At 37.0% G+C, this 27,252-nt stretch overlaps 1 protein-coding gene across 1 annotated transcript; it reads left to right on the top strand.

The window, feature by feature from the left end:
- The first annotated feature begins 1,487 nt into the window (after positions 1-1,487).
- Positions 1,488-27,252, top strand: LOC111273588 (uncharacterized). Its single transcript, XM_022855306.2, has 6 exons — positions 1,488-2,441; positions 11,023-11,350; positions 15,718-15,853; positions 21,819-21,972; positions 24,637-25,466; positions 25,759-27,252. Exons 1-6 carry the CDS (start codon positions 1,957-1,959, stop codon positions 26,454-26,456), a joined length of 2,631 nt encoding a protein of 876 aa, XP_022711041.1. The 5' UTR covers positions 1,488-1,956; the 3' UTR covers positions 26,457-27,252.

Here is a 27,252-nt window from a genome sequence, read left to right as displayed (position 1 = left end):
ATATTCGTACATAATATGAAGAGAAACGTAGTTCAAGACCAAATGAAATATATTTTTTGACTGAGTAAGCATTCCTTATCATAAATATTAAAAGTGAAGTTAGTAAGAACAACTATTCAAAATTAAAAAAAAGGGATAAAATTTTTCACCCTTAAGACTCACAAAAGGTGTTCGATAGAATCACTACATTACAACTCAAAAATGCAGCGATTTATATCTAACTATATATATACATATATATATATGTGGTTAGACAAAGATAGACTTAGGATAAAACACGACATAATTAAACTTTTAATCCCAGTTTAGTCGGATTGCCTTACGTTAAGCCTGATTTGTAATTGCAACTCTGTTATTTTCTTAACTTTGGATATACATAATTCCCAAATATAAGTCTACATTGGTACCGCACTGTTCTATACATATATATATATAACAGTACGGTACAAATGCGGTATATATATATATATATATATATATACAATTTTTCGCATTGATATTAGTGGTGTTTTTATTCAAGTACTGAGGGAAATGTCTTTTCAAAAGTATATTTTCTCAATAGAAAGGTTTGACAAATTTGTTGTTATGAGACAGATTATAAATACAAAATAAATTTGTCAAAACTTTCGGTTAGAAAAATATAATTTTTCAAAGGGACATTGGCAGCAGTTTTTCGATATTTACATGTATCTACCTTCGTCAATTTTTTTAAAATTTAGAAGATATATATATACATCTTCTATATTCTAATATCTATTTTAAACACGCACCTCACAAATAAAATAAGAAACTATGGTATCGTATAAAAACCATATATATAGAAGAAAAAACTGTTCACTGATTGTTGCTGGTTTGAATCTTTTGCTTCATGCTGCAAAGTTTGGTGTCTCAGCAACTGGTAAAAATTATCTAGAAAAATATTGGCTAAAATAAAAGAAGGAAAAACAACTTACATGTATCTTAAACACAAACTCCTATAGTTGTGTCGCGAAACATGATTTTAACCACCTGGTTTAATCAGGAATATCGTTTCCATATGTGACTAATGTTTTAGTAAATGCGCTATTCCGAGAGCAAATGCTAATTATTTTTTATCACTACGATGATTGTATTTTGATATATTTGACCTATAATGGTCGAATGTAAGTTATGGACGACAGCCTCATTGGTTACATTCCGGACACTCCGTTTTGCCACATTTACTTGATAGTGGCCTTTTTGTCACTGTACTATGCGTGTAACACAATTTACATCCAAGTACCTCATCGAAATGGTTTTCTTTGTGGCTAGTAACAATAGAAGGTGTTTCGATTATATAAATTAGTTTAATAAACCATGATCACGCTATATTTTCAATTTCATATTAAGTGACGTGTTTCCGCCAAAAATATTTGAATTTGAAGAAAAATGCGTTCATCCCAGGGTTCTTGTTTTGGCTTAGGCTGGTGGCGGTGCTGTCGCTCGGCGCGCTCCGCGTGTCCCACAATCTCTTCCCTCGGTGGTGTGTTGTTTGGTGGTGGGTATTAGGAGTTGTATCGGTATAGGTTTGTAGTTAGAAGCGGCCGCGTTTTGGATTGCGGCAGCATATGAACCTGGCTTGGGATTCTTGGATAATTTCGATCGTGCGAGAAAAGTTACAGGCAAGCCTCTTTGGCAAGACAATGTCTAGGAGAATAGCAATAGTAGATTGATTTAAGTGAGTGCAGACGCGTCGAGGCAGACCGACGACACCAATCGTGCCGGCGGATATTGAGTGCGTATTGTATCCGCAGCGCGCTTCAACCACATAGGCCGGGCGTCAATGTAAGCAGAAGGAACACAAACAGGCCACTGTTTGCGGCCCCCAGAGCAAGCTGTAACTAAAAAGTGTAATTGCTGAAAACGAAACAGTGAATACCAAGTGAGTGGTTCTTCAACCAGTGAACAGTTTCGAAACTCGTCTTGTATTTGGCCGACATGGCGACCGGAGCGAACACTACACCACTTGGCAATCCCCGTTTTATGGGTCCCCGGCCATCAATATCGTCCGGTGGTGGTGGAGGGAGTTCGTTACTACGGCCTTCGTACATAACAGCAGCGGGCGGTCCGCCCCCACAAACCCTTGTCGAGCGTGATCCCAACCTCGTGCCAACTTCTGGTGGTCTAAATCAAGGCCCTTCTTCAATAAATATGGTCGGACCCATGGGATTGAGTAGTGGCGGTCCTATGAGCCTTGGCGGACCTATGCTAGGACAAATGCCTCAAGGATTCGGTGGCTATGGAGGAGCATTTCCTTCAACCGAGTCTAACTTCCAAAACACAGACTCTTCACAGTACAACATGCAGCTTGGAGGTGGCGACGCAGCGATGGGGAGTCTAGGAAACCAGGAGCAACAGCAACACTCAGACGGGCGCAAAAGAAGCCGCAGTAGGGATCGTAAACGAAATAGAAGTCGGTCCAGGTGAGCAAGTTTTCAGTCTTAGATATTCAACTCTGAAAATAGTCTCAGTGACGATTGTACCCAGTACTATATATTCACCTCACACCAATAGTAGTGTTCAAAAGGTGAATTTCTCTCATACATATGACATCATGTATAAATTATGTTTTTTATTTAGTAACATGCCATTTTTTAGTATATATTTACATGTAAATATTATGTGGGTGCTATCATACGAATATTGCTATATATATAATATATTGGTATTACTAGCTCTTATAGTCACAATATCCCGCAGTGTTTGTGTAGTAACAGCCACATGATATATATACAAGCATAAATAATCATAGCAACAACGATAACACGAAACATGCATCGCGCTTACAGTGTTCTTTTTTGCGCGCGACTTAATTATTTTGAGCATCATCTGTAAAATTTTTCTATTCTTTTTATAAAGTACCGCCCTTTTAGGTTGTTACACTTGTTCGTAAATATTCAAGCAAGGTGGTCGTATTGTATGTACATAATAGAGTTCGTCTAATAAGAAGTAAAGTTAGCATCTCCAGCTACAGATGTTGTTATAATAGTTTTTCCTTCACTTAAGTTTTCGTGGCAGATGTCTTACATGTGAAGAACAAAACTCTACTTGCAAAACTACCTGGTTGACGCAAATATATTATTACTTATAAAGCCTACTAGATTATTTACATTATATGCTTCTGTTAGACGCATGCTTTTGTGTTCGTTATCCATGACGAGTTTTTTAATGTTATGGGTGACTATGATAGGGCTTTATAGGGTTATAGAGTTAATGTATATAAAAAAACGCAGTTCTTTCTTATCTTCCGATGTATATTTCTACAAGTTACTTCAGAATTTCATTATGCACTTATTTATACCATTCTTCTTGACCTCTCGGAAGAACGCCTTCTTCCCAAATATTGGCTTGTTATCTTATTCCCATGTTTCGTACAGTAGTAGTATGTTTTTATTCATACTAACTATCACTAGATAGTTATCACGTGTAATTCATCATTACACAATTATTTTCTTTCGTCTAAATAATGGTGTTTGCTTTGTGTAGAGTGACCAAGGTTACTTTTTTTGGCTAGCAGAAGGTTATCTTTAATATCCTAATCATTTATAGTTAATCTTAAATTATCTAAGAGGAAGTTAAATCAGTTTTTGAGGTTTTACTGGTCTTTACTGTATTGGCTACTCAAAAGTAACAGTTATCGAAATCTGTTGCAAGAGTTCTAAACGGAAAATTATTCACACAAATATTGATTTCATGTTAATTTTATATTCTGAGTGTATATACATATGAAGCGAAAACGTATAAAATGTGTAAAATCAGAGTAAATTTAATAAGTCTTATGTTGTATTGAAAAACTAAGAAACTGCTCTTTTGTTAAAAAGAAAACATAATACAAATATGATAATTCGTAGTATCATTTTTCACACAATTACAACTTGGCGGCGTTCCCTGTAGGCGCTTGACCTTTTACACGTTTTACCTGCCTGAACATCCCGTCAGGCAAGGTCTATTTAACGTTTCGCCATTTTATAACTTCCGTGCGTATTGCTTTTAACGAATCCTTGTAATTTGCAATATAAGTTTATTATGTCAAAGGTGATTAACCACTGTGGGAACGTTGTATATATCATACAAGCATAAATGATTCGCCTCGAGTACTTGAATCACTCTCAACTACAAAAAATTTCCCTACTTTAACTGGTGGTCATCAAAAGTTAGATATTTTGGGTGCGGAGTTGCAGCAGGGGCATAATTTTATTTCTGTTACGAGAGAAAATATACTTATTATTTTCAACAAATTTTATACAATAAATACTTATATAACGGTCCAATTTAATCTTAATAGCCTATACCAAGTACGGCTTACCTTTGGTATGCTTTTCTACATACCAAGGCATCGCTGAAGTTCAAAGAACGGAAAGCCGTGTAATTGATTTTTATCTGTTTTTTTTATGAGACAAGAAGTTCTACACAAGACACTTCTCTAGCATTAATTGTTTGTACCAGAGCACACGTGTGCTTATTAGCATGTACATTTTGATATTACATTAATCTGATTTTAAAATCATAGCGAAAACCAGAGTCAAGCAAACCTGGCCTGGTGTGGAAAGTTTTATCTGTTCAAGCGAGTCATTATATTCTTCCAACAAATTCTGGCCATCCAGCCTAGTATAATACATTCGAACAGCGTGACCCAATTTTATATTTCTTTAATAAAGTCAGTAAGGAATTTTAATAGCTGATTTGTTTTCGCTTTATGATGTTGATTAATGAGCCTGAATTATACACTTGTCTGAGTTTATTTTATATCAGAGCACTTGCTTTTGCCTTGTCATCCACAAAAAAACCTTTGCATTGCATGATTTCTTGGTTATTAGCGCAAAAATGGGAAAGCGTAAAATGGCCTGATTAAGGCTCATTAAATTTGACCCAAATCGAGAAAATATTTTTTTATTTCCTTGTAGCGTTTGAGTTAAAGTTGATAGATGTCTCGTATACTTTTAAGCTGGGCAAATTTTGCTGTATACCTCGTTAGCGTAGTAAGAAAATTGCAATAAGGATTAGCATTGTACCTACGATAATCTGCTGCGTTAAATGAAGCAGCGTTATTGTGCGCCACATATGAAGAAAAACCAGGCGCCGTTGCTTCAAATCCCATCAAAGCATAAATACTGCATAATTTACGTGAATAAAATTACATGTAACATAAAAAAACATTGTCGTCGTTTCTTATTTAGTAAGCCAAATATAAACTAGATTACGCAAGTATTTAAACAGCTAGGCGAGTATCAAGATATTCTACGAAGTACGCCTCTGCCGAAAAAAGCCGTGTACTACAAGGGTCTATGCAGTTCAGGTATTGAAAGCAATGGCGCTTTACGGGCCATGCTATTCGCGATTGAGAACAAACTTACAGACTTATAGAAAATCATCGCTTGCGTCCGTTTGCATTTCATTGAATGCTTTATTCTATCGGAAGTAATAATTTTTTATGTTAAACCTGTGCTTTTATATGAGCGAGTTCGCACCATAATGCGCCAAGTTATTTGTATCCCGCTCTTGGCATACACTGTTTCTTTTTTCTAATATTTTTCTTTTCCATTGAGAAATATTGAGTATAGTGGCTCAGATACATTTCGCAAATATATATATATATTTATATATGTTGTATGCGGTAATAATCTGCGCATTTTCGAAATATAGGCAGAATATAGACAAGGGGAATAGAGCGCCAGCAACGCGTTTTGCTAAATTTTGGCGGTTGTTTTGTACGAAGATCAGTAATAATTCCATTGCGTCTTATTTTTAGTGGATTACTTTTGGTCCCTAGTCTTAAGCTGGATTTATTTGTATATTGTAGTTACAGCTGTGTTTTGGAGGAGCGGAAACTGGCCGAAGATAAGGGTAGTTATGCTCGACTTTGGTAATATACTATTCGTCTTAGTAAAATGTACTTCATTCTATAGAATCTGGAAATGATGCATTATGAAGTCCGGACTTTACTGCTAAAGTATTTGTTTAGTTTTATGGGACTTTCACTCACCTATTAAACCTTAAAGTCCGTATGCTTAGGTTTTAGTTCGGAATTGATTGTAAAATGTGCTAATGGGGAGCAATCGTAACTACATGAATGAGTAGGATGTAAACTAGTATTCATATTCGGTTAAAAATTATTAAAGATAGTCAAAAAAAATTGACATAATTGGTTTGAAGGCCACGCGTGTGCTCATGAATCTCGACGCGAAAAGGTCTTAAAAATATGACACGTACAGATACGTAATTGCCATCCACATAATACAGGTACGTGAATATAAACAAGCACTTCTAGCGCTTCAGACAAACATAAGTTACTCAGTAGATAGAGACAATTAGATATTACGTCAAAGCATGTCAAGCTATGCCTGGTTGCCTAGTACTAAATACCTGGAGTAACTTAACGTAGTATACGGCTAAATTTCTGAGCTTTTTTCCTTGATGAAAGTTCGTTCTGTTATATGAACGTGGCCAAAAAAAGGTCACAAATAAATTGCTCCAAAGTACTGCAAGTTGTGGCTCTCGTCCTGTGGAAGTTGATTATATTATGAACCTGACAGGATTCAAATGACGGGGTGAAAAAAGAAATAATGTTCACTCCGGTAAAATAAAACTTAGCGTTTAAATACTGTGAGAAGTTGGATGAATTAGAACCGGCGTTCATTGAAAAGTAGACGATAATGAGCAAGTAAAGAGTAATCCCTTATAGGCATAACTTTCTTTCGCCTACAACTTGTATCACGTCAGAGGTATTTGATTTTCGGACAAAATGTTATGCTGTTTGGAACGGCACTTTCACTAAATTTTTATTAGACCTACTTTACTGCCGTTACTCTTTACCCTGATGCATGCCGAAGATTGACAGCAATGACGCAATTAACCTTTCTATGTACAGAGAGGTTTCGAGGTGACTAGGCCACATTTTTACGCAATGGGAGTTGACAGTCTATCATTATCCGTTTTTACGTTTGTCCGATATTGCGTCTTTTGCAAATAAAAATCTTAAGCTCCAAACGCTGAAAACAAAGATGATGGGCGCTGTTAGAAGATAGTACGTATTAATCTTCTATTCTGTTTCTTTAGCTCTTGTTTGCTGTATTGCGTAAAGTAATGAAAGAGGCAGAGTCAGCTATTCGCTATTTCAGTCCCCTCATTTCATAGCGCAGAAGTTACTAAAAACTGACGAGAATGTTCGGAACAGCTCAGGGAAGCAGTTGCCAAGGTTTATAAATAAAATGTACAAATAGTGAGGGTTCGAAGTTGCTTAAATCACCAATTAACTTTTTTATAATACTTATAATTTTATGTTATAGTGGACCTAGTCTTATGTTGAACCTTTGAACTTGAACAATTATGGATCTATAAATCCAGAGTTGCTTATATTTCTTTCGAGAAAAGGGAAAAAGTGATTTACCTTGTACTTCAGCAATCATTCAATAAATTAGAATGGTCAAAAGTACATTGCGAAGTTTATATCCAGCAATATTTTGGCCTGCTATAAAAAAGTTGCCACCGGATGTTTATTCTTTTTGATACATAGCTATGTAAGGTCACGTCGTGGAAGCGAAAAGTTGCCCACTTTCATCTGGTTAATGGTAAAAAACGCCACCGGTGAAGGATGCCTCTAACGATTCGAAAATCTGCTATCAGAATTTGGCGGAGCACTTTTGGCACGTTGGCGGAGAAATAGCCTAAAATGCTGTAGGCATACTCGAAGAATACATTACTGGTAGAAGGCCGAATTATACACGCATACAATGTTTTAAAAGCCTCCAAATTGCCTTTTGGTTCGGTACTTCTATCTGATCAGTAGATTATAGTTCACGGAACCCGGAACCAAAGTCAGAAGAACCCAGAGTATGCCTGAACACGACAACAAAAAAAATGATTCTCATTCATAGATCATTCAGTGAACCCGTTCAAGTTCTCATTTCGATTGCAAAATAGTTGTCATGCATTTCTTGTGACACTATTTGAAATTAAAGAAACAAGTAAAGACAACTTCTGCGTATTGTTGAATACGGTTTGATGTTTAGATTAATCTAGATCAGTTATTTTCAATGAACGTTTGTACAGCTATGCTTAATGTACTTAGCTTAAATACTAAGAAATTCTAAGTAAGAAGCCAAGAACCTTTTTCTATAGTTGAATACAACCTTGAGACTCCCTCCCTATAGCATAACACGAGTACACGATGGATTAGTGCAATCTCGACGAAACTAATGGCAATATCCGCAACCAAATGTAGCGCGAATATTTACGGTAATTTACCTAAAAATGAAAAAACGTACATTTTTTAAGATTTTGATAGATGCATCTCCAAAGAACCGTTTTAATTAATATAAGCATTTTCAGTTGCGCTTCTTTGTCAAATTTATTCAGTAACTGCAGCGTCACATAATCATGATCAGGTGATGCAAAAGTGGTGTATTTCAATCTGAAAATTATCTGTGTTCTAGTAGCTCATCCAATAAACGTTGAATCTTGCATTGCTGCGTTTGCATGCATAATTCGGATTTGAAAATGTGACCACTAAGTCACGCGCAAACTGTGCATATAACGAAATAGAGTTCTTACATTGCTGTGTTATATTAACTGGCTCAGATCAGCTCTTATGAAGCTAAAACTAAATTTTGTAATATTAACCATTAATGTTTAAATATCCTATTTTTTGGACTTTTTTGTATGCGTGAATTGTTCATAATGTATAAGTACCATTCCCAATTATTCAAAATAGCAGATTTGCGAGTCAGCTAAACGTGTCCTAGTACTGCTGGAAGTCTACAGTTATTTCGAGAGACGGAGTACCTCATTTAACCGTTTTACAAATGACTCTTTCGTCTCCGGCTATGATCGCTCCATTCGATTCAGCATTCTCAAAATAAAAAGGCCTATAATACTGAATGAAGACAAGTAAAAATTACATGCATAATATTGTTATACACATGCAAATTGAAACAAGATTCATGTTCTATATCGGTCGTATATTTCATTACGCCATTGAAGTTTCTTGTTCTACACACATATTACTCTGCAGCTTAGGATCACACGATACCGTTGAAATCTACGTTTTATTCGTACACTGCAGGTTTTCTGAAAGCGACGTAATTGCATCGACACCTTCCTTTTTGCAATTTCTTTCAGCGCAATAGAAGCAGAACAAGCTTTTTTTCTGCGAGAATATATTATGCTTCTAAGAAAAAATAAAAGTAGCACATTACTTAAAAAGTATGTACTCAACGATTTATAAAAAATGAGAATCGATAGGTGTTCCAGGATGTACTTTATCAGTGCACAGAAAAAAAAAATGATACCGAAGCAGCAATTCTACATAGGGAAGTTTACTGGCACAAACGAACAATGACTCAAACACACAGGAATCGAGTGTATTATATTCTGTCCTCGCAGCTATAGACTTGCAGTTTTGATGGGTGAGGGCAGTTTTGTCTGCTTGTCATTCAATTTAGTGGGAGTGACTTGTCGTCGACACATCGCACAAATCTGACGTCCAGGTGTACTCGAGATCTTACCTTGCCGCACTGACCTATTACTCTCTTGGGCATGAGTGTTGCTGTAGAACCTATTTTTGTTGTTCGGTCAATGTCACTCCCTGTGGTTCTCGTAATGCATGAATGAACGTAGTCTCCGACTTCGCGGCCATGTTTTTTGTTCTCTGTTGAAGTAACCCGGTAATAATGCCTCTCCCCGTCCTTTTCACTAATATTTTGTCCGCTGAAATGATAACCCTTGAGTACACTATTAGTTACAATTAAAGTTACGATCGACTTATTGGTCGATTGAGCGTATTCATCGTTTTCAAAATAAACAGGAATAATAGGAATGCTAAATTGAGAGAGAAAGCCGAAAAGTTCTTATATATGTGATGATATGCATGTTGCATGATTCAAATAGATGACGATAAAAAATGTTAAATGCATTTTCTGTATTTTCTGCCAGTTATTCTACGATGTTGCAAAACATTTTTTCAACGAGGTTTCAAGTCAGTGTCTAATAGGCAAAGCCTTTCCAATTTTATGTTATCGTTGTGCTGGACTGGTGGCTTTTCGAGATCGCTCATGTCGAAGTCGCTAGCTGTTTTCTTTCAAAATTTTGACTATCTATACAAAAGAAAAACGAATATATCCATTAAATACTATTGTATGCGTTCGAGAAGTACCTTTAAAAGATAGTCTAAAGATAGAAAAAAGATAATAATAAAGATGGAAATCCCCTTAGCGATTGCTAAGTATGAAGGAAACATTCAACTTTAGGTTTTCCGAGAGATATGAGAAAATCACATGGAAAATTCAAAGTTTCACAGCGTCTGAGAGTTTGTTGTAATATTTTAATTCAGAATGATGTTCGCTATCGAAAAAATATTTTTACAGTCGTTTCGTCTGTGCCAGTAAACTCCCCTACGTAGAGTTACGGTCGAGCGCACAAAAACCTAATCCGCCACAAGGGAACGTACAGACTGCGGAAGCTTAATCAAGAGATCAAGGATTAAAATTATCTTTCGCTACTAAATGTGTGTACTGAACATCTAACTATGCGTAATATAGCGCGCCTATCTTTTTCCTAGGATTCGGCCCTTTTTATCATATATGCTTTATAATGTAATGTTATTTGAATGGCACATTGCTACGACAGGATCTTGTCCCAAATCGATAGCTCTTATCGATCGAATCGATATAATCGAAGAAATACTCTGAATGAAAACTGTATGCACTGAAGTCCCACAGGAGGAACCAAGGCAATAAATTAAGGGTGTAGTGAGGAGCTGGTTTCTAACTAGCAGGTTTGTACGCCATACGGAAAAACCATACGGTTTACGTATCAAAGAAAGAAGTTTGTATACCTTTGATACTTCTTAGTAAACATACTTTTCAAAATTGTTCAATTTTTTTTTCAGGCACATTTTAATTATCTTGAATTTGTCCATCTGAAGTGAACATAACATTCTGACGCTAACTTTTCTTCTGTTTTCTAATTTTGTGGTACATAATTTTAACTGTATGTATTTGTGGTCAGGTCTCGAGATCGGCGTCGGCGTTCCCGTTCTCGATCCCGAGACCGACGTCGAAGATCACGCTCCAGGGATCGACACCGGGGTCGCTCGAGATCCCGAGAACGAAGAAGTCGCTCTCGTGGCCGTGGTGGAAATAGCCGCAGCAGAAGCCGTGATAGAGATCGAGATCGAGAAAACAGCCAAAGTCAGCGAGAACAGACGACAGTAGTAAATAGCAGTGGAGTGCCTAGCGTTATGATGGTGCCGCAACTGTCCAGGTCCTCTATCTCGCCGTGGGACCAACTTCCGCCAGGAACCAACATTATTAACAACAACAACAATAATAATTCGGTAAGAAGTGGATGAGTTATGTTTTAATCCTTCCCATATAAAAGGTTATCTCTAAAAACGTGCTTTGGTGTCTTGGAAGATTTATTCAAAATTCTTGTGGAACACATTGAAATTACGATGAAAATTTGTCGAAGTAATTTATACACACATTATTATTCATATAATTACTTACGTAAACAAAAACAATTACATTATTTACAAAGATTCCTTGTTTTATTACTAATAGTAATATCACTTTAAACGAAAACTAATCATTATCGTATAATATTAAGTTGGCAGAGGTTATTTTCCTTTCCTCTCCATTATATTCAACAGACAACTGGGAAGACTACTCGAAGGTGGTTTGCTTAGCGCAAAGATGTTATATTGGACCTAAAGGATGTACCTGACCCTAACTGACTTTCATAAAATATGGATTGCGAGTGCTCCACTGTCATCAGGCGCCTTCAATTTATACAAAGTACACAAAAAATTAGGCGCCTTCGTGCCCCTGAAAATAGTGTACGTTGCAGCGAAGCGGTCTTTTCAATATTTTTTGATCTCACTCAACATTAAGGCTACGTGTTTCATTGAGGAACACGAAGCCGCAATGACAGATGCGTACAATAAATTGTTTTGGGTAACGAGAACTGTTGTTTCTTGTAAGGATGGAGAAGGGATGTCTTGTTCTTGGAGATCTATCCAAGTTCAAAGCCAAATTAAATTTCCATTCGAAATGGGCGATGGTTCCCGTTTAGTAAGCCTAGAAAAGTCTTATACACTGAAAATATTTGAGAAAGACTATATGGCCAATAAGAGTTTATATATAACCAAAGCTATGTAAAATTAAAAAAAAAACCGATAAACTAGGCAATGGTATCTTTTCACAGAAAAACGTCAGGCACACATGGCAAAAGCGGCGAAATACGCCCTGCAAAAACTAGGGTTAGAAGTTAATTAATTTTAAAACCCAATGTATTTTCTGGACCTCAGTATACCGAATCTCGTCCCTACGATCATTGTAGATGGAATGTATGAAAATAAATCCAGTCCCAAAAACCGACTAGGAAACTAAAGACGTGAAAATGCATAAACTCGAAATAAATAGATGAAATCGCGGAGAGTCGCGAAAAATAGGTAATGAATTAATTTGTTATTTAATTTTGATGGACACGCTTTATTCTGATTAGGTGAAAAAGTCGAGATTACTTTTCAATTCTGTGTGGTAATTTTTCTGCATTATTTCGACGCACCATTTCAGAACTTGAAAGATCTCACAGAAAATTCTAATGATTAACTGCCAACTGAAAAGCAGACTCTGAGTTAAGTCACAGTTTTTACCTAGATTCCCTTTCGAACAAATTATTCAACGCTGATCTGTCGCTTAAAATGGTATCCCGCGGGCCGTTTCAGTGATATGACTTCTGGCTACTTGCTGTATTGGTCTGATATGAGCAATAAGGGCACGTACGATCGGCTGCGTTACCTGAACTGTGTGGTCTATATTCTGAGCAAATTACCTTTCCTGTCTGGAAAGTTAGAAATTAATTGTCGAATTATATTAAGCAGAATATCCATCGCCTTTAAGGGAAAAATATTTCGAAACGAATTAATAGACATATTACTACAGTAACTAATTCTTTACAAAAAAAAAAGTACTGCAAACAAAATAATCTTTCAGTTTTACCCTTTTTTTTGCTGTTTGTGAGTGCTATCAAACACCAAACTGCTAGTAACACACAACTGCGACAAATGTACGCGTTTTTATAAAAGATCCACTATTGTGGCGGAGAAAATGTGATTGACTACCTTATATTTAAGGTCTCCGTCATATAAGGGGTGTCATGAGTTAACGATTAATGGACAATCGTAGTTGGTGATGAAGAAAAATGGGTTTCGGCAGATTTCCCCGTAAGCCATTTTCAACCGACATAAACACCTAGCAAGTAAGGGACGATTGTGTAGAAATAAGGTTTAACGTAGCATGTAGACAAAAATTCGTTATTTCGTTTAAGGAAACCCTTGTGCCTAACTGCCAAGGAGAACTCACTGTAACTGATTCTAATAACATTTTTAACATAATATTGTTCTTTTATACGCGCTCGAATTTTCATCGATAAAAGACAGCATGCTGATATTGAGCCAATATTATCAAAAATATTTATATCGCCAAGTGATCACTTGTTCATCGTACACGACTATATAGTTTTTAAGAAAAGCGAGACTATAAATCGAAAGTGAAAGAATATTGAATATTGATAAAATGAACAAATAATTATAAAATACATTTTTATTTATATCAACTACGGTATTTGATTTAATTGGTGGAAATAAAAAAGGATGTCCAGGCAACTATTGTATCGGGTCCAGAGATTATGCATTAGAAAAAAAGAACGCTAGAGAGGCTTCGCGCGGTTATTATGATATAAACAAACTACGGCGAACCTGGGCAATCTAACCGGAATGCCACTACTGTTTTCGCGCTGAGCCAATTTAGTATTATTATTTGCATCGATGATTTACAGTATTACATCTATCTTTTGAATAATTTCTTAGAAATTCAAACCCGTTAGAAAGATTAGGATCGACTGAATAATGGCAAGTTGGCAACAATATTTAAGGGTAACCAGATTCATTTATGAGATGATTTGATGTCTCGATTTGCAAATTATTGACTGATTTAGACACAAGCGTGTGCCGCCAATTGGATTACTTATAAAAATGCGATATTTAGCAGATTTTGGAGTCTTTTTTGGCTCCAATTATCTGATAGCTATTTCGTGTATAGCACCGTTTCATTTTTGTACAATTGTACTGAGAATTGGAAAATCGGCGAAATATAGATTGTTTATATTAATTAATATGGTGATAAATGATTACGAGAATCGATATTCAATTGGTTCAGATTTCACTGATCTTCATCTATATTGGATAATGCTCACTCACTGTTTGTATTTCTCTCGAACACAATGTGGTTTAAGCAAGCAGCAGACTTACATAAATTTGTGGCAAACTCGTGGCGCGTGTATTGGTGGGGTCAGGTTGATCGCTGTTATCACTGCTTTTGAAACCTCAATATTAATTTCAGATTTCATAATATGTTTCACTAGATAGATGGCTTTACTTTTAGCGAACGATATTTTTATAGGGACGAATTTTTTTAACCTTCCACACAAAAAACAAGCCCCTTCATCTTTGCAATGCGGCGTATGCCTTAGCCTTAAAGTACTAACATGGATCTTGCAATACAACACGACAGCATTATAGAGTATTTTTGGCAAATTCCAATAAGATTTTCCTTTTTAAATTTGGCTCACTTTACCATAATTAGTTCAGCTTTTCATACTAAAAAAGCAAATGAACTCTTAAACCCCAAACGGAGGGAATGTGTGAGTACAGCTTTTGCCTAAAACTAAGGGATCTATAAAATAAGATGGCCTTTCGGACTTCAAAAACGTCGTAAAAATCAAAGTTTGTGACGCGCTGTGAAAAATGATCAGGACTAATTTGACCATCTTACGTCTATTTATGTGAGATATGTTAGAAAATACCTATTGTCTAATGAAATGTATTGTATAAAAAAACTCTAACGGTAGTCATTTAACGTTTGTGTAGGCAACCACCTATTTACTCACTAAGCATTCTATTTAAATACAAGAATTAGTTCATTACTACAAGGCCAAACCAATATGGCCAAGTACGGGGCTTACGGTTCGTGTTTTGCCGCAAGCTTTCTTTGCGTAAAGGATTTCAGTTGCTCAGGTATCGAAATTTTGCAGCATGTTAATATACGATAAGGTTGGGAACCTTGATCTCTTATTTAATTAAAGTAAACTTGTAATCTGGGTCGCCAATTAAATTGAAGGCTTTGCTACATCTTCCAATGGCAAACGCGTTCCTTTTTTTTTTTTTTATTAATAATGCAATTTACCCATTTTTATGATTGAGTTGATTATCTGCAGCTATTACCTTAAAATCTAAAAAAAAGAATTTCTATACAAAGGTAGAATACTTTTTAACGAATATAAACAAGCAATTTTTCGAATATAAGTAAGCCAATATGAGACACCTCAAAAGTTCGTCTCTATCATAATAGTTTGAATAATTTACATCTATATTATCATTGTTCCATAGCTACAGTTCGTAAGTTTGCAGAATTTGTTTTAAAATGCTAAGTGTACCCATTTCTTTTCAATTTAAACTAATTTTTGTTTAAATGAAAAATGAAATTATTTTGAAGACCTAGCAACAAAATCAAACCGACTCAGCCTAGTCAGTGTCGTAGGTTCGAATAGAACTTATTAAAATTAAAAAAAAAATAAAGGACAATGAGGAATAAAAATAAATTTACGGTGATATTTAAATGCTATGCTTGACATTCGTTTTAGAACCCACCAATGGTCATGAACGAGAATTCGCAGGAGGATTCACGTGAGGCACGCCGTGAGCGTAGAAAGCGATCGCGCTGGGGAGGCGGTGCCGAAGACAAGGTGTTTATTCCAGGCATGCCCACAATTCTACCCGGTACGCAAAACTTACGACTTACGTAAAGACTACGATTTAACTTCTTTGTATATTTTTCATTGGCATTGCGGTTTTTAAATGTAAGGAAACTGTTATATAGTTAAGCTATGATTTAAACATTATTTTGAGCTATGCTGAATAAGATTAAAATATTGATTATTAAGATTTCCCCATCTACAAAGAACAGGTTGGAGATGAATTAAATTCAAGACATTCTGGCTAAATTTGTTTGAATTTAAGCAATCTGTAGTGTTATCTTTATAAATGAATACACTTCAGATTTTAATAAGCATAGTTTAAGATAGAGTTCTACCGAGTGTGAAATGCGTATAGCAAAATTTGTCGTTGACACTTTGTAAATAGACCTTACGGGAAAACACTATCTTTTTTCTGTAGAAGATCTTAATGTCAGCCTCCATTTTCTGAAAAAAAGATGCTGGTCTTTTCATTCGATTAACAAGAAAAACACTTTACGCAATTTTTTTTTATAGTGTTTTTTGAGTTACTTTTATTATATACATGTATAGTATGCACATGGTGTTAGGTATACACACGACAGAGGCTTTCTTGACCGCAGTCGACGTTTCTTTGTATTGTTAACGGCTAGGCTTTAACAGTACATAATGAAATATTTAATTTTTTTTGGGCAAAGGAAGATGATTTTATTTAAACATGTTTACCATTGTCAGTGCTTTAAGACAGTAATCCTCTTTATGAGTCCTGAATGATTGACGAATAGTTGTCGTTGTAACTCGAAAATGGAGTAGAGTTCTGTTGAAATATTTTGTCTTTCGAATCTTGTAAATGTCTTCGTGCATTTGTATCTTGCTTGGTTTATACTTGTCTATACTTGGTAACTTCCATTTACAAAAGCGGATTTAGTGATTGGCTTTTTAGAGTTCAAGTTTACCAATCCCTTCCAATAGAATTTTGTACATGGATCTTCGTACCGAAGTCGGTTTTGTTCATCCGGAGGTACTACTGACTTCCACTCAAGAAAACCAATAAATCGGAGAACCCGAACAAATAAAAGCATTTCGTAAATGGCTCCATTTCCTTTTGCGATTACCGATAAAACGCGTCTTATACATGGACTAGAGTTGGGGTCTCAGTTTACACAAACACTAAACAACGATGCCCTATACTGTGTCAGAGGCATGTAACTTCAGAAACTTTCCTTTCGGTTACAACATGTCTTATTCTTCTCAAGCGATAACGCATGAGAGCGTATGTTTCGATATTAGATCACGTGAGGCAAGGATATTGCGAGAAGAGTCGATTAGCTTGTCGAACTCCGAATTTTTAATGCATATGTAGGTTTGCTCCCATGCATTCCAAACTTCAGTTGAAATTCAGTTGAAAATACACAGCTTTTAGCCTTACATACGTTTTGATCATTTCAGATCAGCAGAGAGGCCTGCCATAGCACTTTATGCCAATGTGAACACAGTACAGTCGTGTACGGATGCTATTGCTCCGCTTAAATCGGGAAAGCCGTGCTTTGAGTTAACCCGTGAACAACATGTTGTAGATTTCGATGTAACAATTTTCCATTGCATTAATTATGCCGTCAACTAGCTTTGCTAGTTTCGAATATGACGATTTATTTAAACCGTAGGGATAGTATGTACGTTAACACAATGGAAGGGTGATATCTACTTGGACAGCTGCATGGCACTCTATGTTTCCACTAGTAACAATTTGGAAATCTTTTCTCAAGTGCTGCATGTCTATTTGCATAATTATTAAAAACAACTGGATCATTTATTTTTGCATTTCAGGTTTCGAAACCTCGGTATTTGTTGTTATCCAAATCTGCATGAGTTTCCGTAAACATAACAATCTTTTTGTCTAATGATCTCATTTTGAGATTTTTTCTATCTAACTTACTCACTTACTTACTCAGTTACTTTTTAAATTGAACTGATTACTCTAAAACAGCTATTTTTCCACTTCCACAGAATTCCCACTGCCATGCAAAATTTAGTCTCGTTTTATTCTAGGCTGCAGAAAAGCCACACTTCGCTATTAAGTGTCCCACATTAATTGCTCTGAATTCTGGACAATATTCTGTGTAGAGCGCAAAATTTTAAACCTCTGTAGACCTAGGTTTCTATATGAAAAATGGCGTAGGTCCAATTAAATGTTCATTATGGTAGTAAGTCGTTTCGCACTGCTGAACAATAAGTGACTCTTAGTGTCTTTTACGGTTACGAAATGGAGGTTCCTGTGATTGTACCTTTGTTGATCAACCTCTCTAGTGGGTTCCGAATTGTGGGTCTCTCTAGTAGTGTGAGATATTTGCGACTGCTTTGACTAACACGACTGTTTCTATTGTCACTCGTCGGCCTCCTAAGCATATCGGACCAGAGCACTCCGATCTGATTTCTCCGTGGTCAGCCAATCTCTTGTGTGACTTCTGCGTTTTGTGATGGCAGCTTCTTACGCCTTTTGTTCCGCTACAAAGGCTTATCCCGTATACGATTCTTGTTTCGTATTTAGTATGAAAGGAAATGCTGCATCTTTTCCAATAGCTTTGAACGAGCTTCTGTTAAAGAGGTCAGCAATACATGTGAATATATCTGCAATGAAGTGTCGTTTGGTCATTTTGTGATGAATGAAAGGTCTTTGTCCATGGCTTGTAGAATAAATATCTGACTTCGAGAAGTAGCCGAGCTTCTTTTCAGGAAGGCTAAGCCTGTCTTCATAACAGTTTATGGTCAGTTTCATATTCATAACTGTTGCCTATCTAACTTTGCCGTGAATTCGTATGATGATCTGATTGCCACCACTGAAAGTGCGCATATTTCTTCATCGAATTCATACGTTCGGTATCATCAACATGTTGTGCTCGTTGAACAGGGAAAGCAATTATTTGTACCAAAGAATTATATAAAAAAGAACGCGTGCGGAAAATTAATGGGTGAAAACATGTTTATTTAATATTAAGCAAATTATTAAAAAATAATTCTGGAAGCCCATTTCGACAGAGAAGGTCAATATTTAGCATTATTAACGGTAACCTTTAGATGAAGTCCGATAACTCAAGTTTTCACACATTTTCCAGATTTCAGCGTTTTCGAAATACACTGCGAGTGTCTACGCTATTTATTATAACGAAATGTGGGTATTGAAAAATGCTAGAATATAATCACTTCAGACGCATAGTTTTATTTCGTAGGTTTTTCAAAAATTCGAAATCAAACACAAAACAAGCGCTAATGTTATCTTAATTTATTTATATTTAATATTCCGACGGCACCTCACTTTAAATGTGCCATGTATATCGCATTTTAGATAATGACGATGTGATGGTTAGTTAACATGATAGAAATCCACTTAAATAAAATTTTGCAGATGCAATTTTTACAGTGCTCTTCAGTTAATAGGCTCTTATTATACGTGACACTTAACTTTCGAGATTTTCTTAAAAAGAAATTGTTTTTTTCTACTGAAATTAATCTCAGTTGATCGAAAAACACTTAAAGAATATGTTGGTATCAAGATCTTGTCTAGATATTTTCTGGACAGATTATACATATAATATGATGATGCCGATGCGGTGATCTGGATGATGTACCTATAATTGAACGGGACGGGGGTCGCTACTTCAAGTGAAAAGCGCATACTCCGCAATCTGTGTGGACAAGAAGTTATGTAATATATATCGTTGTGTAAATTTAATCTAGATTCGCGTAGGCTCAATCTAAAAAAATAAGCAAAATAGTGCTCACTCCAGTATACAGACGAACATCATCATTGGCAAATCAAGTATAAATAAACAACGTAAGGCTACTTCGATGTTTTGGCAAAACTATAAAAGGCTGAAAGAGCTTTCCAGAAACAAATTGTGACAGGCCTTCTAAAAATCGTAAATAAGGACTGCCAAATGTTGACGCTACAGCATTATAAACTTGATTACCCAAGTTAAGTGAAATGACGTAGCGGCTAGAGCAACAGCGCGGATGCATCTGACTCTTCCTGGAAACTACTGTACATTACTACGTAAACATTTGTGTGAAATTCAATACAATTTTAAATTTTTAAACATTTTTCTTACAAGATACAGTTGAAGCAACAATGAGTTACGTGGCCTCCAGGCCAAACAACAAAGTATAAAAATTTAATATTCCACCATGTGACCATGCAAAGTGTTTATTCCGTTTACACATTTACATCATCGTTATCTATTTAGATTAAAAATTTTATTGTGCTTGCATATATTATTTCCTCTAGTTCATATATATATATATATAGAATGTCCCAGTGCACGTGTCATTGCCGTAATCTTACAGCCGCTTGTTTGTTAGTATTGGCGTGTACAACAATGTCTTTTTGCATATCCTCTCCCGAGTACCACATTTAAAGACTGTCTTTTTGTTCATTTGCCGAAATCTTCATAAGAGCTAAGCTACACTCAGGTAATACAGTACTTAAGGCAAGTTTGTACGACGAACGGTCGCTAAATCATATTCGCATGCGCAAAGCTGCTATTGTGAGAGATTTACTAACCTTGTAGAATTCAGGATGGAGCTTTAAGTCGCATGCAATGATGATGGATCAGCCCGACCTCACAAAAGCGATGCTTTCACGCATTTACAAAACCTAAAACAAATAAGCTAAGCCGAATTAATTTAAAAGGTTGATAACAAACACGTGAATTAGTTTTAAGTCTATTGTTCCTACAGCCACAGTAGTAGACTTTTATTTATTAGAACTATTTTAAACGTTTGCCAAGGAGTTTTTGATAACATTTTGAGTGAATTCTAAAAAACATTGGTTCCTGTTAATGAGTCGTATTCCTAGAGATATTGTGAATCGCATTAAGCGCGAATACCTCAAACCGCTATTGTTGTTAGATCTCGACAGGTGACACTGCTTCAATGACGACAATGATGAGTGAGGGTAAAGAGAGCCTTGCGCATATGTTCACGTCTGGCAATTATGGTTTGATCTGTATTAGGATAAGTAATCCAGAAAAGGTAGTAAGCCATTTTTTACATCTGACCTATAAAACAGCCAAATACACGAAAAATAAAAATAGGATTGCTCAAAATCTTAATAACCGGTTGCGAGTATGTCATATAAGCTCGATTTCCAAGGACTTTATAACATCCTGAATCTTCGTGATCGGAAAAAAATTAACTCTTTTCGTTCTATTTTTTATTTTAATAAAAATTCTGCGTTATTTTTTCCTCAAAAATTAGCATGTTTCATGCTTTTTGAGCCTTTTAGTTTGTTTTACACTAAAGTTATTTGCTCCCGTTTTGCTATTCATTTCGAAATGCGTCCATCGGGGAACCCCTGTTTCGATAACCTTTTGCGGGCTTACTAAGAGGGATTAAAGCGATGTTAAAATCAGCTGAATTGTTCGACGATTTGATATTTCTGCGGATTTCATGAATCTTCGGTATGTTATAAAATTGCAAAGGGTTTCAAGCATCTTTTTAAATTTTGCTGAAATTTGTATAACCTGATGACTGAGCATATATAACTGCTAAAGAATCTTCATTTCCGCAAATCAACGACACCTTGCGAGAGTGTTCAGGCCTCAAAAAATCTTTGGACAAACTTTCCATTAGGTTTTCATTGTAACGACTGAAGACTATTCGATAATTTACTTCATTTACCACAGGTACTCTGATAGTATGAGAATGAACCAGCTAAAGCTGTATCTTCGTTTCCTGTCATTACCAGTTTGTTCAATCAGGGTATTTGAATCCACAACTTGAAGTAGCTGAAGTTTCAAAAACAGCAGATTTGATAAGAAACATAAATTTTTTAATAGCTTTCATTCGAGACATGGATTTGAGTACGCAAAAATTAAACTAGGTATTTTAGGAAAGCATATTTGCAATGAAACCTGGCCATATATGCTATTCAAAGCCTTCTTCCTTACGAATTATATTGTAAAAAGATTTCATAATATTACATAATTTTGGTAAACATATTCGAACTTTTCCAGGAAATATGACTCAGGAACAAGAACGAGCGTATCTCCTTCAGCTACAAATAGAGGAATTAACTCGAAGACTTCGCATGGATGATTTAGGAATTCCAGCGAACCCAGAGGAAAGATCACCCTCACCTGAACCTGTGTATAATGCGCAGGGCAAGCGGTTAGTATAGGTGAAGTAGTAGTTCAATTCTTGTTGAAGTTTTCTATATTAACGAAATTACTTCGCCCAAATTCATTGCCTGTGTGATCTTTTTTGACGAGGCCCCTTCTGCGCAACCATTGGTAAGGCACAACAAGCAAAATCCGTGGTTTGAGCCTAATGTTAAACGCCGTATCATATTGAATCACATGTAATTAAATCTAAGGTGATATCTTTAGGTTCAAACAAAGAGCATTGGAGGTCACCAACTTCAATATCGTAGTTCACTATCATTCTACACGACATAAGCTCTCCTGTTGCAATTTCGATAAACGTTTTCAAGCTTAATAATGCCATCCGTAATATTCTGCGTTTCATTCAAATACAGTGTCGAAATTGAGTTGCTCTATACTTACATTAGAAGGTGTGAGATTTTCAACTGACCCTTGTCCTTTGTGTAGGACTTGAAGGGCCTAAACCTACACTAAAGGGTGATTAAGCATATTGTACGGTTAAGTAATAAAAGTTATTTGCTCGGTAAAGAATCAACAAAAGTTAATTGTACCTTACAATAGAACAGATATAAAGGAGACGGGCGATTTGCTTTTATGGTAATCTAGGAGAAATTTAGGTAAGGAATTAATTTCTTTAAAGCGCTTTTTCTGACCTTTTTACCGGGTATAACTGGCATCTAGTGATATTACGAAGTAAATTTACTGTAAAAACGAGAACAAGAGATGAGTTATCAAAAGCCTACTTTCTTCTTTGTTTGTCCCACATTCTATTTATAGCTAAGTGAATACCTGTGAACTTCTTAAATTAGCAGGATAAGTTTTTTTCAGCAATCTTATCTTGCACGAACACTTCGTGACTTTGCAGATGATTTGGCTGATTTTTGAAATAAGAAAATATACCAGCAATGTTTAAGGGGTAATGCCTGTTTTGTCGCAATTTTTTCGCGACGTGAGAGCATCTCAAACATTAGTTTTTGCTTAAGTATTAGTTTCTTCACAGGGATTTTTTCGTAGACAGTGTGCCGTAACGGAAACTATAGTAGCCCAACGAGCTCATTGATTAGGGATATAAGATTGGAAAAAATAAACGTTAATAAAGGTTAATATCATATGAGGTGATATTTATCGAGAATCTTGATTGGTATCTATTATTTTTTTATTTGCTCTTGGCCACGAAGGCCAAACATTTTTTCCTTCGTTTGGTACAAGTGTCTTTCAAAAATAAATATTCATCGAAACGTAGTGTTTTTTTATGATAAGGCTGCACAGATTTTAAAGTGTCCACTACTTGTTCTCTTACAACATCATGAGGGCAAGTGTATAATGAGTGTATAGGCAGGTGTGCGCCGCATCGACCAGCAGCAAAGCCGTTGTTCCTTCCTGTCGATATTAAATTGTAGGTGAACAACGAGAGCAACATTTCCTCAGACAGATAAAAATCTGAATATATAACTGTTTCTGATGTTTTCCATCAAGATGCGTTAACTCGTGCTTAAACGGCAACGTTTCCCATTTGCTAAGTCTAGAGCACTAAAGCGGGAGATAAAGTAAATTACACATAGGATTACTTCAGTCGTTTCTACGACTAAAATAATGATTAGATGTCATTTTGATATAGAAACCGTGGGAGCTTAGGTGCACTTTCCCTGCAGGTGGCCAGAATATATTTGTTGATATACTGCTTTAGATTTGATAATCCTCTGGGGCCAGCCCTTATAGGCATCATTATTAAATGTAACGTTCTGCGGTGCGATGTTTGGCTTTCTAGCAATGGTTCAATTTCGGTCAAGTATAGTTTGTCCAACTCTTGCGGAGGACAAGATCTGATATATGTAACCATTTTCAGTTCTTAGTCTCAGCTGCCGTAGACCATGATGCTTAATTTGCAACCATTGTATTTTTGAAGGAGGCTTTACAGCTGTGGAAAGTTTTAGCGTGTGTAATGAGTTGAATATACTACAAATTCTACAAACGTAAAGCCTTAGATCAACCTAAGCTGACCCTTAAAATGCCTTATTTTAAAGGCATAGTAAAAAAATAGTAAAAAAGTGTGATCTTACCATTATTTAAGACCCACTAATTGTGTTCCCAGTATACCTTCATTATGTAGATTGCGCACAGTGTGACATTTTATGCTAACCCGCTAAAGGCTTGTATTTTTTATCATCATTTTATGGTAATTATGTTTTGTGCTCGAGCAAATTTAATCTAGCTGAGTCACCTTTGAAAATACTCTTTTATTTATGCACTAAATACTGACGTTTATTAGCTACTGGATTGCGCATTTACTAACCGCCTGGGCAAATGCTGTTTCTTAGGTATGACACTGGAGCCAGTAATAACCGTTTTTGTGCTTTGGTATTAACGCCCGTCAGGATGCCATCGAAAAGTCGTTTGGATATGGGATGACGCGAATTCATATGTGTTTTCATCTCCTTCACAGAGAAATCACGATAAAGCTTACGCAAATCTTAGATTCTGCCAATATTCTAGGTAGCTCCCATAAAGCATAATACATAGAATGCTATATGTAACTGTATTTATTTTTGAAAATGACAGAAAACATTATTGGATTCACAAGTTGATTTTATGATAGCGTCATACCTTTATTCTCCGTAGCTTTGTTCTTCAGTTATGCCTGATAATGGCTTTACTTGTTAATTTTGCTTAGGATGAACACGCGTGAATTTCGAGTACGGCGACGGATTGAAGATGAACGTCATGGGTTGGTCCAAGAGATGCTTAAGCTAAATCCCGATTTCAAGCCTCCGGCGGATTACAAACCGCCTTCAATTCGCATCTCAGAAAAAGTCTCCATTCCTCAAGAGCAGTATCCAGATATCAATTTCGTAGGCCTGTTGCTCGGCCCCCGCGGCAACACGCTTAAGAATCTCGAAAAAGACACCGGTGCCAAGATTACCATCCGAGGGAAGGGATCCACTCGCGAAGGCAAAGTTGGCAAGGACGGACAGCCGCATCCTGGCGAAGATGAACCCCTGCATGCGCTCTGTTCTGGATTGACCATCGACGCAGTGCAAAAGGCTGTCAAAAAGATCAGCCAAATAATCAAGGATGTCATTGAGACACCAGAGGGACAAAACGACCTGCGGCGTAGTCAACTACGTGAGCTTGCATTGCTCAACGGCACTTTGCGTGAAGGCGACGATTCATTCATGCGCTGCAACAATTGCGGAGCAAACACACACAAATCGTGGCAATGTCCTGATAGATTGAACGTCACCAACAACGTTATCTGCGCAGCATGCGGAGGAGCGGGACATATTGCACGCGATTGCCGCAATAAAGGAGGCGCTAGCGGAGGCCTGGGCTGGGGAAACCAAGGCGGCGCCGGAATAGGCGGTACCGGAATGGGCTCTGGGGGACCGGGCAATGCTAAGATTGACGAAGAGTACATGTCTCTTATGGCAGAACTGGGCGAAGGGCCGCCGCCGGATATGCAAGCAAGCCAAGATCAAGGAGGCCACAGAAGCCATTTCGGAGGTGAATAAGCTTTATTGATTAATAAATACTACCAAACAACTAAAACAAATATGTATTAGAATCATTTCTCAGTCAACAAAACCTCTTGCCATCTGATCTTTTGCCATATATATATATATATATATATGTTTGTATATGGCTCTACGCTTATTTTGCTTGGCGAGTGTATTTTAAAAAACACTTGAGCACGGATTTAGTTATGAAAGATATAATTATATTTGAAGGTATCTTTTTTTTTCTACATCTTATGTTAACCAGTAAGTAATATTGTTCTTTTTGTTTCTCTTTCTAGGGTCGGGCGTCCTCGGCGGTAACCGTGGCGGGCCAATGAAAGCCCTCGGGGCAGCGGGTGGCCCCCACGAGCAGAGACTGGAGGACGGACAAGGACCCCCTAGCGGATCAATGGTGGGTGAGGGCGGGCCACAAGGAGGTTTTGGCGGACCCGGGCAAAACAACGGGGGTGGTTGGAGGTCTGATGGAGGTGGGTTTGCTCGAGCTGGATGGAGAAGTGCTCGTCCCAGTGGCTTCAATAGAGGAGGAGGTCCAGGAGGATGGGGAGGTAGTGGTCGAGGGCAGTGGAGCAGGGGTCCAAGGGGACTCCCGCCCAGAGTACCACCTCCCGGTCCTCGTAATGATGGACCTGGCAGTATGGATCAAATGCCACCATGGGGGGGGCCTATGGGGGGAATGGGGGGTGGTCCAATGGGAGGTCCTCCTATGGGTAACATGGGTGGTCCGATGGGCAGTGGAGGAATGATGCCTCCATGGAGTCAGCATACGCCCCCACCAAATATGTATTCCGTGCCACCGCCATGGATGTTCGGAGGGCCTCCACCAATGTGTCCTCCACCAGGCGCGCAAGAGAATACTGGGGCTAGTACGGTGAGTGGGGGCACAGCAGGTAATACCGAAGAGACTACCTCCAATGAGAACAGTGGAATAGACTTTGCGTCACTGTTGAGTGCTCCACCTCCGCCACCACCGCCGTAGAAATGTGTCTTAAAGATACGAGAGAAAGAATTCACTTTACTAGAGTAATAATAATACATCACATCTGTATAACAATAAAATGTGCATGTAGGCACCATTCGGGAGCTAAAACAAAAAAAAAGGGGCAGATATCTACCACTGAACCGCAAGCGATGAGATATGGAAGCGGAACGTGCTGCCTCTCTCATGTTATTATATTATAAAGATTACATAAAGTCGCACTGAAATGTTACTAATTGCAAATTTATCACATGGCAATCATCAATATTAAAAAAAAAGAAAGTATTGAACTTTTCATTAGAATTACATCATATAGGCGGTATCAACCACAGATAGATGCGCAAATCACCAAGCGTGCAAACGAAACAAACGTGAGACACCAATATTAAGATGATGTGATTATACTACTACTGTAAAACAAACGCGTATATATATCGGGCATCCTTGCGAAGAGTATGAAATGCTTGAAGAGAGGGGTAACGTGCTGATTCAGTCGGCGTTGCGGAACTTGTTTTGAAGTTATAAAATCAACCTGCAGTAAGCGTAGCTGTAGGAAGAGCCAGTTAAGGTGACGGGTGCGCTGATGGCTAGTTCGAAAAAGATTAATAGAGTTCATTGAATACAAAGGTTGAAGTAATTATAATATTGGTGTCAAGACGAGTAACCAAAACAATATGTGAAAAAGTAAAACACCAAGGTATGAGGAACTGAAACTTTGCAGTTGTTTATACCTATTCAACCGAATATAATTATAAAATAAAGGCGAAAAAGGTATGAGCATATTGTGTATACAAAA

The sequence above is a fragment of the Varroa jacobsoni genome, unplaced genomic scaffold (genome assembly GCF_002532875.2).
Source record: "Varroa jacobsoni isolate VJ856 unplaced genomic scaffold, vjacob_1.0 scaffold_201, whole genome shotgun sequence".
Classification (NCBI taxonomy): Eukaryota; Metazoa; Arthropoda; class Arachnida; order Mesostigmata; family Varroidae; genus Varroa; species Varroa jacobsoni.
This window is presented reverse-complemented; position numbering and strand designations above follow the sequence as displayed.

Excerpts from the sequence above, each read along its gene's own strand:
- LOC111273588 (XM_022855306.2), top strand. The coding sequence starts at position 1,957 with ATGGCGACCGGAGCGAACACTACACCACTTGGCAATCCCCGTTTTATG. Across the intron at positions 2,442-11,022 it reads CGAAATAGAAGTCGGTCCAG|GTCTCGAGATCGGCGTCGGC; the intron begins GTGAGCAAGTTT and ends ATTTGTGGTCAG. Across the intron at positions 15,854-21,818 it reads CATGCCCACAATTCTACCCG|GAAATATGACTCAGGAACAA; the intron begins GTACGCAAAACT and ends GAACTTTTCCAG.